At 33.4% G+C, this 14,857-nt stretch overlaps 1 protein-coding gene across 4 annotated transcripts in view; it reads left to right on the top strand.

Annotated features, from left to right (window-relative positions):
- LOC105484614 (BMP/retinoic acid inducible neural specific 3) overlaps positions 1-14,857 on the top strand; it is a 399,147-nt gene that overhangs the window by 322,508 nt on the left and 61,782 nt on the right. For all 4 annotated transcript variants that reach the window (XM_011746431.2, XM_011746438.3, XM_011746433.3 and 1 more), the window contains one exon: positions 11,177-11,399. In XM_011746431.2, coding sequence (XP_011744733.1) covers positions 11,177-11,399 — 223 coding nt within the window. The remainder of the gene's footprint in view (positions 1-11,176; positions 11,400-14,857) is intronic.

Below are 14,857 nucleotides of genomic sequence, written 5' to 3'. Positions count from 1 at the left end.
AATTAAAAAAATAGAGAGAGAGAGAGAGTTGGGATCTTACTATGTTGTACCAGCTGGTCTCAAACCTCTGATGTCGAGCAATTCTCCTGCCTTGGCCTCCCAAAGTATTGGGATTACTTGCGTGAGCCACTGAGTGTGGCAAGAAGACAACATTTTTAAAAATCAGATTATAGCTGAATGTCATAGAGCAAAATAACTGACAGGTTTCCCATTCTTCCTAGTTGTGTGTAGAGATACTTGATGTGGCTAGTGGATAATATATTTTATATTTGTTCTTAACTTTCCTAATAGTTAAATAATATGTGAATTAGTATTACTTTAATAATTATACATTTTCATTTAATGTATATAACACTTCAGTAGCAACATAATATGGAAGACAAATTATGGATGAAATTTCTTAGTTTAAGTACTAATTCAACTTTTCTGTAGATCTTTATTCATAAGGAAATCACTAAACTTATTTGTCATCCATTTACATTGACTGGTGAAAAGGAATTAAAAGCTGCTGCAAAAATTAACAACTGGCCTATCAGAGGAGCGTAGTGGCAAGCAAGTGCCTTTCCTGTTGAAAAGAAAGGGTATTTTTCCTTGAAGGTATCATTACTTGCTCTTTAAAGGGTGTGAAGTGTTTTCCACCAATTCTCTCTCCATTAGATGTGGATCAACATACCTTTGGCTATTTAGTGCAAGCAATCAAACAATCAAAAATAACAATATGCTTGTGCATGTATGCTGATTTCTTTATGTCCAGTAAAGAAACAGGGAACTATGGGTGGCAGGGGGAAAATCCCTCCTCTGAGATTATCTCTCACCACTTCACTCTATTTCTGGATTCCTCATCTGCCAGTGGGTACATGGTTTCATTTGAATTTCAGTCTCATAGACAAATATTGCTTGTGTGTTCAGCAGCTTTTCTCCAGGCATTACGTATCAGGCATCACACTTGGAAAAATTTACTCAACATATCTAAGTCATGGTCATTGTTTCAGTACAGCAGACATTACAGCTATAACTAAGATACAGAGTTAAGAGTGTTAAGGGCCTATAAGAATGCTTAAAACTTAAAAGGTGCTGAATGTAAATTTTGTTTTGTAGTCATGAATATGTACTACTAATTTTGCTTATAACCAATGATCACAGGTTATTGCAGGATATTTTGACTAATAAGTCATCAATCTGCAATTTACACACATTGTAATTTTTCCACCTAAACTTCATTTGACATTTTCTCATCCATAAGTTAAGAAATGTATCTAGGTTTTTATTTTGCACTTTTGCTTTCAACCTGAATTTTCTATGTTCATATTAGTATTAAGGCTTAGAACTGTAAAACATATCTTATTTCAACTGTTTTTTACCCACGTGAGTTATTCGTGGTCCATAAGATACAAAAACTGGCTTCACGTTTTATATGACTAAGCTCTAACTGCTTTTCCACATAAACTATTCTTTAGATGTTTATATTTAGGTTCAGTCACTTCCTTCTGGAACTTATTAATTGGTTACAACATTTAAGAAATGGATACTTAATTCATAGTATATGTAATATGCTGTCTTATGCTTTTGGAAATGGAAAATACAAAGAAAAATAAAACACTGTCCTGACCCTCAGAGAAATATAAAATTATTTCTCCTTTTCCTCAGGTCTATTATTTTCCTATTTTTTTCTCTCACAGGTTGGTATGTCAATAATCCTATAATTCAAATTCATTTCACACCACATCTCAACAAAACCAGACTGTCCTACCTCATGGTTATTACGAGATTGAATGTGATAATGTTTATGAAAAGTCTACCAAACAAAAGCGCTCTTTAAGTGTAGGGAATAATAGTTTTATTTTCCTGTCAACTCTACAATAATTTACATTTATTAAGGCAGGAGCCTTGCTTTTTTCAGACTTGGTTTGCTCTGGGCTTTAATTAATAACTGTGTCACTTTGAACAGCTTGCTGAAACTTGCTTAGGGAAATTTTCTCATCAGCAAAATGTAGATTATAGTAGTACCCACCTCCTAGGACTGCTGTAAGGATTAAATGGGATAATCCGTGTAATGTGCTAAACACAGCACATATGGAAACACTAAATTATAGAAGAAAAATAATAACTAACAGTTATTTATCACTAATTACATGAAAGACATTTTATTAATTCTTCATAGTAATTATATAATTTCAACAAAAAATTCCTGATAAAGTTGCCATTATTATAACAATAATAATTATTATTCTATGGTTTTAACACTGAAGTGGCACAGTGACTGGTACACAGTAGCCATTCCACAAGTATTTGTTAAAATCTTGTTGAACTACAAACTATAATTGCCCTTGAGGCCTCAGTTAGCTGTATCAGTCAACCTTCTTGTAAGAACAGAATCTGACTGCAGCAGAAAGGAATTTATTCAAAGCCATTGGATTGGATAGTTCACAGAATCAACAAGAGGACTGGAGACGCTGGCTCAGATGCTATGCCAGGAACAAGCCTGAAATCACAATAGCGGAAGTCATCTCTTGAGGTCATCAAGGAGCAAAAGTATTGCAGGTGGCACATCTGCCACACTAATACAGATCACTGAAGCCATCATTATTGATAATGTCACCAGATAAATCATTTTATGCAACTTCCAAGATTTGTACATCTTTCTTATTAAGGAGATATGAAGAAGCAGTCATTTGTTCTTCATTTGGAAGAGGATATCCAAATGTGCACACAATCACCAGACTCTCAATATAAATAACATTTATTTTCAGTCCTCATGCACACCTAAGGTATGGGCCAGAAGCTAGAATACCTGCTACTTGTGTTTTTTTACATATTTCACATTTCATATTTTTCAGTAGTATGTCATTAACAAAATATGTCCTGTGGCACAGTGAGATGATCTACATCCTTGTAAAATAAATTGTAGCACAGATGCTGAGAAACTACTTAACTCCAGAATACAATGAGAGTGTTTAACTCTTGTGACTGACATGTGAAAGAAAAATTGTTCCTGATATTCTCTGTTTACAGGTATAGAGAAAACAGTTTATACCAGAGAGGAAGCATTATCTCCAGTGCCAAGAATCATGCCACTGGTAAACCTACCACATCAGGAATAGCAGTTTTAATTAGAATGATTCTATGGTGAAGCTTTAGCCAACATATTGAGTTAATTGGAGATGGAATATGAATACTCTCTTCACAATTTTCAAGTACTGCATGCATCCCAAATTCCTGTAATTGTGTCAAGCATGAAAAACAAGCAGTGTGACTCTAGATTTATACTTTTAGCAGAAACAGGAAGTCTCACTTTGTATTTTTGCCTTAATTGATCTTACTCCATAATAGCTTATGAAGTCAATGTTCTTCTATTACAATTCTTTACTCGAATAATTGGAAACTAAACATCTTATGGGTTACGGTCCTTATTGGCTTAATGAGAAGAGCATATAGGGGAAATTGAATGTATTACCTGATTTTTATAAGACCACACTCTGATTTCCAGAGTATTGTAGTATACCAGAGCCCCAGAAATTATCATTCACTATTCAAGTTGAATATTTGCCCTACTTAGTAACCTGTGATACAAGAGATCTGGTTTTAGAAATGATTCAGGAATGATTCAGGGCTGAGAATTTGATAGGACAGCTTTCTTTTCATGATGACTTCAACCAGGCCTTTGTTGCCAGACCTATGTCTTTTTTTGTTTGTTTGTTTGTTTTTGTTTTGTTTTGTGTTTTTGTTTTGTTTTGTTTTGTTGATACAAGCTAAATAGGACCTCAAGGCACTGGTCATGTATTTGTCAAGGGGCATGATCTGATTAGTAATCCCTAAAATTTCTACAGGCTAAACATTTGTAAGTAGCACATTGAACTTTCTGTGTATTACAATACCTACGTTCACTGTGACTCTGATGGCTAATAGTTGCTATTGGGCCGTAGTACAGAAGGCAATTATATCTTCACTGAAGTCAGAGCTGAACTGATTTCACACCGATTTTTACTCTGATGTCCCTATCCTATAGACAACTGACAATACATTCCTCGGAGATACTAGCATTCTTTTTACCAATGCATTTAATGCTTTTTCCTCCAATAAAAAAAATGATAGTCTCTTGGAAAATTATCTTTCTCTTAGAATATTTTTAATAAGCTCCCCTGGGGCATGATGGGCATAAGAATTGACTTCACAGGGGCAGGAAAGCAAAAGTTCATGCTTTAGATTATTTTGAATCGATTCCAGTCATCCCACTTATCGACCTTTCAGTTCTGAAGTTCCCATGCCTCTCCAATCATGGTTCTTCGTAACTTTAACATAACAGATCTGAAAGGAATTTAAATTCAATCTTGAGGTCAAAGTTTGTTTTGAAACCCTACAGCTGCAAGAGGTAAAAGATTTATTCAGTTCAGTCTTTGAAAGTCTCACATTCATTCTGTACTTTGAATGGGTAGGAATTGGGGTGCTTTAAGCAAACCATCTCTATTAGTAGTAAACTCACCCAAAGTCTTTGAATTTTTTATGCTCTTCATTCAATTATATGCAGGCATATGGTTCCAAATGTCATTTCTGCAACACACACTTTATTCTAGGTGGGCAGAGGTGGAATTTCTGTTGTCAAAATTCCACTCTTAATACTAGTATAGGTTTATAAAGGTTTTTGTCCCAGTCAGTAGGAAATAAACCACATATGCTCTCAATTTTCTTTAGAAGCTTTTACCAAACCACTTCTGGTATCTGTAGCTGTATAAGCCCAGATTCTTCAGTGTAAGTAAGACAAACAGGCTCTAGCTCACTTAATCAGATAAATTCAGGGATTTTGGATGACACATCCAAAATTGGATAAAGGGATTCTGGATGGCACATCAAATCACCAAGAAAAATAGGGAAACCTACCCATGTGCTACACAGGAAACAGTAACAAATTTTTCATAGGCCTGGCACGATGGCTCACGCCTGTAATCCCACCACTTTGGGAGTCTGAGGCGGGCAGATCACCCGAGCTCAGGAGTTCAAGGTCAGCCTGGCCAACATGGTGAATCCCCGTCTCTACTAAAAATATAAAAAATTAGCTGGGTGTGCTGGCAAGTGCCTGTAATCCCAGCTACTTGAGAGGCTGAGGGGCGAGAGTCACTTGAATCCTGGGGGCGGAGGTTGTAGTGAGCTGAAACAACCGCCACTGGACTCCAGCCTGAGTATCAGAGTGAGACTCCTTCTAATTAAAAAAAAAAAAAAAAAAGCGTAAGACATACTTAGTGAGATCAACACTGCTAACTGCAATGAACACCATATTGAACTAACCAACTAACCACTGTCATTACTGCTGCAAACATTATCTCCTGAGAAAATTTCTCTAGACACCCTCTTTATCTTTGCATTAACAAGTTAAGATCAAAATCTGGGTGATACACCTGTTCACTTCTAGTTTAAATGATACACCCACTCCCTCTGTAGCTGCAAGGACACTAGGACAGTGAGGACCTGGGTTTTCCAGCTTCTAAGAGGTAAGGCTCTATTTGACTAATTTCTCAGACAGTTGAATGGGGTCATAAACAGGGCAACCCAATGAGGGACAGATTAATTGGCTTGATGTATCGAAATGCTTTAATATAAAACATGATGCATCTTTCAGAGAAAAATAAAATAGAAAGGGCATACCTTATTTCTAGGCAGCTACTAAGGAATTAGAATCTGTTTCTGATTTATACCCTTATGTACCCATCACTTTGTTGTCTCATAAAATTGGCCAGTTCACAAGTTATTGAACAGGCTTGCCATTTATTTTATGCAGCATTATAGTATTTTGTCAATTTCAGTGTAAACTCTATACCCACTGCTTATAGAATGGTTTGAATAGACTTACAATGATGTGTGGGCACTCAAAGTCGTATCAGTGATTTACTGTAGATGTTGGGAAATTTCGAAACCAATACAAATCATTGAAATAGTCCCTTAGAAATGTTAGGAGAAAAAAAGTTTGCAAAAATAAAAAGCAACCAATTCTAGTAAGGGTTATAGTGTGGGTCAAAATTCGGGTATTAGTAGTGCTCCCTGGAGGAGCAGATGTCATTTTAGTCCTTGGTAACTTTCTGCTATTCAGGACACTGATTGCCTGGAATTTCTTTGTCTCAACTTTTCTTGCCATGAGTCGTTCCTCTCACTCACATTCCCTCTTCTTTCATATCTTGCCAATTTTGTATCTTACTGACTTAAAGCCAGTATTTGTATAGTGTCAAGGTTTTTGATTAACTTATTTGCTAGATTTTCTTTTTTTTTTTTTTTTTTGCCACTGAAAATCAGAAGACAGAGGAACTCATATTACAGGAAAATGTGGTTCTCAAGGAACAAGAAATAGCTTTATTAGAGGGTGTTCTGGTTGGGCAGTAACATTGAAAACGTAGTTTCATATTTATTTGTCACCTTTGGAGTTAGTACTTAGTATTGAGTCTAAACCAACTTTAGACTAAACAACAACAAAACACACACACACACACACACACACACACACACACACACAAAATAAAAACCCAGCCAATGAAACAGAGCATACTTGCTATGTGTTAATGTATAGAAAGGCCCAAAGTTTGCATTTAGTGTAAGAAAGTAATCTTTTGTTTGTTTTTTTTTTTAGTTTATTGCTTACAAAAAGTTTGTGTTACTAGGTTTTGTTATGAGCACATATTATTTTCCAAGAAATCCTATGTTCACAAACATAAGTAGAAGAAATGAGTTTAAAGTCATTGGATTGGTAATATAAAATCAGAAATGATCTTTTTTTTCTGTGTAAAAACAAATGTGTGCATGGATTCTTTATATATATGTCAGACATATGTTTTTGTCCTATTTTCTATTTTCCTTTTATTTTATGTGCCCTGTGAACATCCTTTTTTAATATATATATTATGTATTTTTGTTAGCTATTATGTATCCTTCATTTTTGCTAGATATTATGTGTTTTTCTATTGTTGCAAAACTGTTGCTATGCTTTCATAATAAATTTATCATCCATATTGCATTGTTATTTCTACTGAAATACTTTAATTATACAAATATGTACATTGATTTTAAAACACACTCACATAAAATGTGAGCCAGTAGAGTTTTACCACATGTTAACAAGTAATTAAATAGTGTCATTTTATTTAAATGTCTGAGGCCAGTCACTGTAGGTCATACCTGAAATCCCAGTGTTTTGGGTTGGCGAGATGGGAGGATTGCTTGAGCCTGTGCAATACGGTAAGACCCCATGTCTACCAAAAAAAAAAAAAAAAAGATAAAATATTAGCCAGGCATGTAATCCTACCTGCTGGAGCAGACAAGACTGGAGAATTGTTTGAGCCCAAGAGTTCAAGGTTACAATGAGCTATGATCATGCCACTCTACTTCAGCCTGGGCAATAGAGTGAAACCTTGTCTCTAAAAAATAACAAATAAAAAATCAATGTCTGAAACATAAGATACGTACTTGGCATATTGATAATTCTGTAGTATTGTGCTTATATTTTATATGTATTCACAACAGTAATATAAATTGTAATATGATTAGCACAATAATATGAATTAATAACAATCATAAAAGCAAGCACAAGTTTCCTCTTTCAATACTCCCAATTCATAGTCCTACTTACAAATGGCAGCAGCTTCTGTTTTGAGTTATTTTAGTTGATTTATAACTCAAGAACTTATTTCCAAAAAATGAAAACCTGATTAATGTTTTACATAATTCAGGAAGTAAATTATATACCCTCAAAACTCTAGAAAATTTAGAATGCTTTATAATATCCTTGAAAATATATTCTAAAGCAGTTCTGAATAGAGGTTCTGAACATTTGAAAGTACACAATCAAATGCATTTGTCAAAGTATTTTTATGTTTATTAGTAAGGGTAAAAATTCCAGTCAGGATGGTATGTATCTGAGTCTGATTCTTTAATATCCCCAAAATTTTCACTTCCCCACTCTCATCTGTTTAATTCAATTGCAAAGCATGGAAATAAAGCAAAAGATATGTACACATAAGATAACTGTGTATTATAGTAGTGTTAATAAAACTTTTTGCCAACAGTTATGAAACCAAGTATTACCTGTGTTTTGCATATAAAATTGCTCCAATAAAATTTGCATGAAGGATTACTGGGATAAATAATTGAATTAATATTTATAGCTATTAGTTTCAAAATTAGCTAATTAGGTATCAAGTGTTAACTAGATTTTCTATTGACAGAAAAAGGATAAAAGTACAACAAATCTTGTTTAATTATTTTCAAAATTACTCAATTTTAATGGAGAAGTAGTAGTAGACCAGAGAGTTAACATCATGCCTCTTTATTCATCTATAATTTATTAGAAAGTTGTCACCCAGCCTAATTCTATTTACCTCCACAGAATTCATTAATATAATACATTTCCCTATTTATTATTATTTGCTTCATGTGAAAAGTTTTAAGAAGACTGTGACTGACTATAAATTCCTGCCAGCTTAGATGATGTTTATTCCCATTATTATTGTTTTTGCAGTTTGTTCTTTCTTGATCGTCCTCAAAATTATGCTATGAAAAGTACTCACTTGATGCATACTTAACACAGAGATATTTGTAGAATAAAATCTAATTACCAAAATTTTAGATTTGTTTCTTCTAGGTAATTTTACATGGTATTAAATTGTTTTATTTTACAGACATATTTATGTATCCCCAAAAGTATGGCTATTGTGTATTTTCCACTTTAAAAGCAAACAATACTTTATTTTCTACATAGCTTTGGAAATTACTATAAGGTAAAATGTTATCTGGCATCCCTAACAATTGTGGTTTATTTCTGTAGTTATGTAAATTGTTGATTTATATTATAATTCTAATGCATCATTCAAATTTTATTTCTGTATTCTATAATTATAAATTTTACTAATTGCCAACAATAAAAGAAAAGATATCCACAGGAATATTTCTGGGGGTCTTCTAAGTAGAGTGAATTTCAGATACTGAAGATGTTATTTTAAAATCTGAATATATTGCACATCATTAGTTATTTTTTAAAATAAAAAGACAGGTTTATCCATACTTGTCATAGATTGAAACATCTGTATGTTCTGTGCACAACAGGTGTTCAATAAATGTTTTGGGTGACAGTAGTGACTCTTAATGACTTCATAATGAAGTAATTATTCAAGTGTCATGTTAAAACCCTATTTCTTAGGAATTACATACTGGCAATTTTCAGCTGGCATACATTGTTATATTCACTTTAGTTCAGTTAAAAATATATTTTAAAATATTCCTTATCTTCAATAAAATGTACAAATTTCAAACCCTTCCCAATACTGTTATAACAAACAATGAACATAATTAAAATATGTATATCTACAATACAATAAAGAATTTTCAAAACTATTTAAGTAAAAGATGACAATGAAATGAGTAATTAGTTTTGAAAGTAGTGGCATCTGCTATGTGAATAATCCAAGAAATGCTTTCCAATTTCCATGCATTAACTCTTTATTCAAAAGAGGGAATTTCACAAAAGACACAAATGGGACCAAATAAAATATAGGATAGTATCAAATTGGAATTATAGGCCAGGAGGAGTGGCTCACTCCTGTAATCCCAGCACTTTGGGAGGCAGAGGTGGGTGGATCACCTGACGTCAGAAGTTCAAGATCAGCCTGACCAACACGGTGAAACCCCATCTCTACTAAAAAATTACAAAAAATTAGCTGGGCATGGTGGCACGCACCTGTAATCACAGCTACTCGGGAGATTGAGGTAGGAGAATTGATTGACCCTAGGAGGTGGAGGTTTCAGTGAGCCGAGATGGCACCATTGAACTCCAGCCTGGGTAACGAGCAAAACTCCATCTCAAAAAAAAAAAAAAAAAGAAGAAAAAAAAAAAAGCATCTGTTATTTACACTCTGCTCACTTAAAAAAATGGTTTGAAGCATATTGGACAGATACGTCCTATACAATGTCCTCTCTCTTTTTTTTCCTATAAAAAGTACTGTTACTTTGCTTTAGTTTTCCTTCTTTTTTCAGTTAAAAGTCTATTCCTTCAATGCCTGAAAGATGCCAGAACTCTGTACTTATTTGATCTAGGAAAAGTAAACCCAATGTTAATGAATATAATTCACTGTGAAACGTTAAAAAGTTGCATTTCGCAGGATTTATATTTCATAAAAGGGAAATCATACAATATATTTTTCCTTTTGTGTCTGGCTTATTTCGCTGACTGTAATATCTTAAAGGTCCATCATGCTGTAGCATGTGTCAGAACTTTATTCATTTTTATGGCTGAATAATATTCTATTGTATGTGTATAACACATTTTGTGTTTGCTCATATTTGTTGATTAACAATTTGGTTGTTTCCACCTTTGGACAATTATTTCAACTATCTTTTGTGTCCAAATATTTGTTAGATCGTCTTGATTATTATTTATTTTAGTGTAGCATCAACTTTTATTCCTAATGTTGGTTAAACCACACATTTGAAAAGACAGCAAAATTATTGACTCAAAAACAAAAAATATTTCAGCTTTAAATTATTTTCAATATTTTTTTAGCATATACTCATTTTTTAAATGGTTAGAACAAATTAGAATATAGTCAGTTACAAAGAGGGCTAAAAATAAAATCAGTTATAATTAGGGTGCATAGTTGAATATTATAATTTTATATTTAAAATCAAAATTTTACATTTAAAAAGGTTTTTGCTTTTCTTTAAAAACTAATAAAATTATTTAGTAGCAATTTTATATATTTTCTATTCTGAGTTAATAAAAATTTCTGAAAAGCTTTTTAAGTACACAAAGGATTATTAATACCAATGCCAAAAATGAAAGTCAGATTAATGATGACTATGTATTGAGGAAAGTTCACTGAAAAACCATTAAAAGAAGCACACAGAAAAATTAAGTTGAACTTAAACTTTCTATCCCAACTGTTTGCTTTAGCACAAATTATTTTAGTTTTCTTCTTTCGTGAAAGTTCTATTTTAAAGGGAACAACAAAGAAGATAATTCTAAAGCCTCTAAAAACCCATCTTCTATTAATTAGCTACTCACAAATGATACACTGTATTTATTTGTTCTTAGTTTGACATATATGTGCATATGTATTTGTTCTTAATATTGACATATTATATGTGTTTACAAAAAACAGAAAATAATTGTTTCATAATTAAAGTGTTGAATTTTGACATTTTTCAGATGAATTCAAGTTATTTATGAAAAGGCTACCTATGAATTATTTCCTCAACACATCTACTATAATGCATTTGTGGACAATGGATTCTAATTTTCAGCGCCGTTATGAACAACTGGAGATCAGCATGAAACAACTTTTCCTAAAGGCACAGAAAATTGTACACAAGCTTTTCAGCCTTAGCAAGAGGTGTCATAAACAACCCCTCATCAGCCTGCCAAGACAAAGGTAAGACATTTGTGGCAATGTAAGCAATTAAGTTTACTGTTGAGAAAGTGAGTTCTATTTATTTTTCTGAATGCAGGTGTGTTAATATACAAATCATGATTTAATATATATTATTAGAGATAATTTGAAAACAATATATTTTCTCAAATAATAAATTATAGTTATTTTTCAAAGTAACCGTACAATGAGAAAAATATATACTAGCACTTCTTTTTTTTTTCTTTTCTTATCAAAATGAAGAAATCATTCTAATTTGTTGTGTGTTGTAGCCAACTAATAATTGCGTTACAGTGAGCAGAAAAACACAAAGTCCTATGGTTACGTTGTGAGCCTAGGAAATAAACAGGATGAGAAATTGAAATTCCTCAATATGTAATTTTCAAATAAAATAATTCAGGATATATTTTCTATAACCAGTATATAGAAAACCATAAACCTAATTCTACAAAAACTTCTGAAAATTACTATGAAAGCTTCTAAAATTGAATAGGAATGATGACAATTAAATTATTTGTGTCTGAACTGAGTTGGGGAAGCAGTGTTTCAATTTCCTACTTTAGGATGTACTGACCAGTAAGTGTAATAAAAAGTTGTATTTATCTATTTGAGGTCAGTTTGAAAACGAAAAGCTACGGGAAAATATAGGACAGTATCACAAGAAATATACATTTGTACCAGTATCTCTTACATAAAATGCTTGAATTTCGACTAGGTGCTTAAATCATTAAGATGAGAAATCTGTAATTATAGATTACTTTTGCTGGGAAAAAAAAAACAACAACAACAAAAAAAACCCTGAAGGTTAGTACATAATTTTAAACATTCATTTAAAAATAACTCATTGGATTTGTGTTTGCTTGTTTGTTTGTTTGTTTAGAATTTATTGGTGTCTAGTATACAAAAAAAAAAAAAAAACCTGTCCATATATCATAACAATCTAAGGTGAGGTCCTTTGCATTGCCTCAAAAAGGAATGTATTACCAGTTAACAGTTACTCTTCATAAACCCTCACCCAGTCCAAGGCTGTTTATCTCTATAAATTTGTCTAATCTACTATTTGTCTCTGTAGATTTGTCTATTTTGGACATTATCTGTAAATGGGATCGTACAATATATGGCCTTTCGTGACTAGCTTCTTTCACTTAAAAAACTGCTTTCAGGTTCTTCCATGTTGTAGCATCAGTAGTATGGGTATACCATATACCATATATTGGGTTTTTGTTCATCACGTGATGAAAATTTGGGTTGTTGTACTTCTAAGCTATTATGAATAATGCTTCTATGAACATTCATGTACACTTTTTCATGTGGACATAGGTTTCAATTTTCTGGGGCATATACCAAAGTGGAGAAATGCTGAGTCATGAGATAACTATATTTAACATTTTGAGAAGCTGCCAAACAGTTTTTCACAGTGGCTGCACCATTATATATTTTCACCAGTCATAAATAACAGCTCCAGTCTCTCCACATTATCTTCAACACTTGTGATTTTGTGTCATTTTGGTTAAAGTCATCGAAGTGAGTATGAAATAATATATTTTGGGTTTGATTTAAATTTCCCTGATGACTGACAATGTTCAACATCTTTTCATGTGTTTTGAACACCTTTTCATGTTCATTGTATATCTTTTATGGAAAAATGTCTATTCAAATCCTTCACAGATTTCAATATTTTTTTTTTTTTAAAGTGAGCATTGAGTTGTAAGAGGACTTCATGGCCAGGCGCGGTGGCTCACGCCTGTAATCCCAACACTTTGGGAGGCCGAGGCGGGCAGATCACGAGGTCAGGAAATCAAGGCCATCCTGGCTAACACAGGATGAAACCTCGTCTCTACTAAAAACACAAAAAATTAGCCGGGCGTGGTGGCGGGTGCCTGTAGTCCCAGCTACTCGAGAGGCTGAGGCAAGAGAATGGTGTGAACCTGGGAGGCGGAGCTTGCAGTGAGCCAAAATCGCGCCAGTGCACTCCAACCTGGGTGACAGAGTGAGACTCTGTCTCAAAAACAAGAAGGAAAAAAAAAAAGAGGACTTCATATGTTCTGATTGCAAGTTCCTTATCAGTTGTATGATATACAAATAATTACTTCTGTTCTTTAAGGTGTCTTTTCAGTTTCCTAGGCAGTCTTTTCTCTTCTATTCTCTCTCTCTCTCTCTCTCTCTCTCTCTCTCTCTCTCTCTCAATTTCTCTCTCTCCCCTTCTTTGTGATCAGTTTAGCTAAAAGTTTTTCAACTTCATTTTTATTTTTCACTAACTTTTAGTTTTCTTGATAGTCCTTTTTTTGTTTTTATTTCATTTTTCATACCAATTCTATTATTTTTTCCCTCTTTGATATGTGTTTAATGTCCTTTTCTTTTTCTGGTTTCTTGGAATAAAAACTTAAGTTATTAATTTGAGAATTTTCACCTTTTGGGAATAAAAATTTCTTTTTAATTTTTCAACTTTTATTTTACATTCAGGTGGTAAATGTACATGATTGTTTTATAGATATATTGCATGATACTGAGGTTTGAGGTATGATTGATCCCATCACCCAGGTAATGAGCATAGTACCCAGTGGTTTTCAATAATTGCCCCCCTCACTTTCCCTCCACTCTAATAATCTCTAGTGTCTACTTTAGTATGTTTATGTCCATAAGTACCAAATGTTTAGTTCCTGTATTAATCCATTTTTATGCTGAGGATAAAGACATATCTGAGACTGGGAAGAAAAAGAGATTTAATGGAATTACAGTTCCACATAGCTGGTGGAGGCCTCACAATCATGGCAGATGACAAGGAGGAGCAAGTCACATCTTACATGAGTGGCAGCAGGCAAAGAGAGAGAACTTGTGCAGGGAAACTCCCATTTTTTAAACTATCAAATCTCGTGAAACTTATTCACTATCACAAGAACAGCATGGGGAAGACATGCCCCATGATTCAGTTACCTCCCACAGGGTTCCTTCCACAACACGTGGTAATTCAAGATGAGATTTGGTTGGGAACACAGCCTTACCATATCAGTTCCCACTGTGAATAAGTACTCACATTAATTGGCTTTCTGCTCTTGTGTTAACTCACTTAGAATAATGGCCTCAAACTGCATTCATGTTACTGCAAAGGACATTTTATTTTTTATGGCTATGTAGTATTCTGTGGTATGTATGTACCACATGTTTTTTTATCCAGTCCACCATTGTTGGAAACATAGGTTGATTCCCTGTTATTGCTTTCATCTTTTTAAATACAGGCATTTACATCAATAAAGCTTCCTCTAAGCACTGCCATAATTTATTATTTTATGCATCTCATATGTTTTCTTATTTCCTCCACAAATAAGATATTTAATATGTCTTTTGGTGTACCCCCAGGGAACATTCCATGACAGGGAAATGTGGCTGGGTGAAGATCTCGTTATTTGATTACAATGAGCCTTTTGCCTTATATATGTAGGTTAAAAGCAATTTGAAAACCA

This window comes from Macaca nemestrina, chromosome 1 (assembly GCF_043159975.1).
Source record: "Macaca nemestrina isolate mMacNem1 chromosome 1, mMacNem.hap1, whole genome shotgun sequence".
Taxonomy (NCBI): domain Eukaryota; kingdom Metazoa; phylum Chordata; class Mammalia; order Primates; family Cercopithecidae; genus Macaca; species Macaca nemestrina.
The sequence above is the reverse complement of the archived record's forward strand: the minus strand, read 5'-3'. Positions and strand labels throughout refer to the sequence as shown.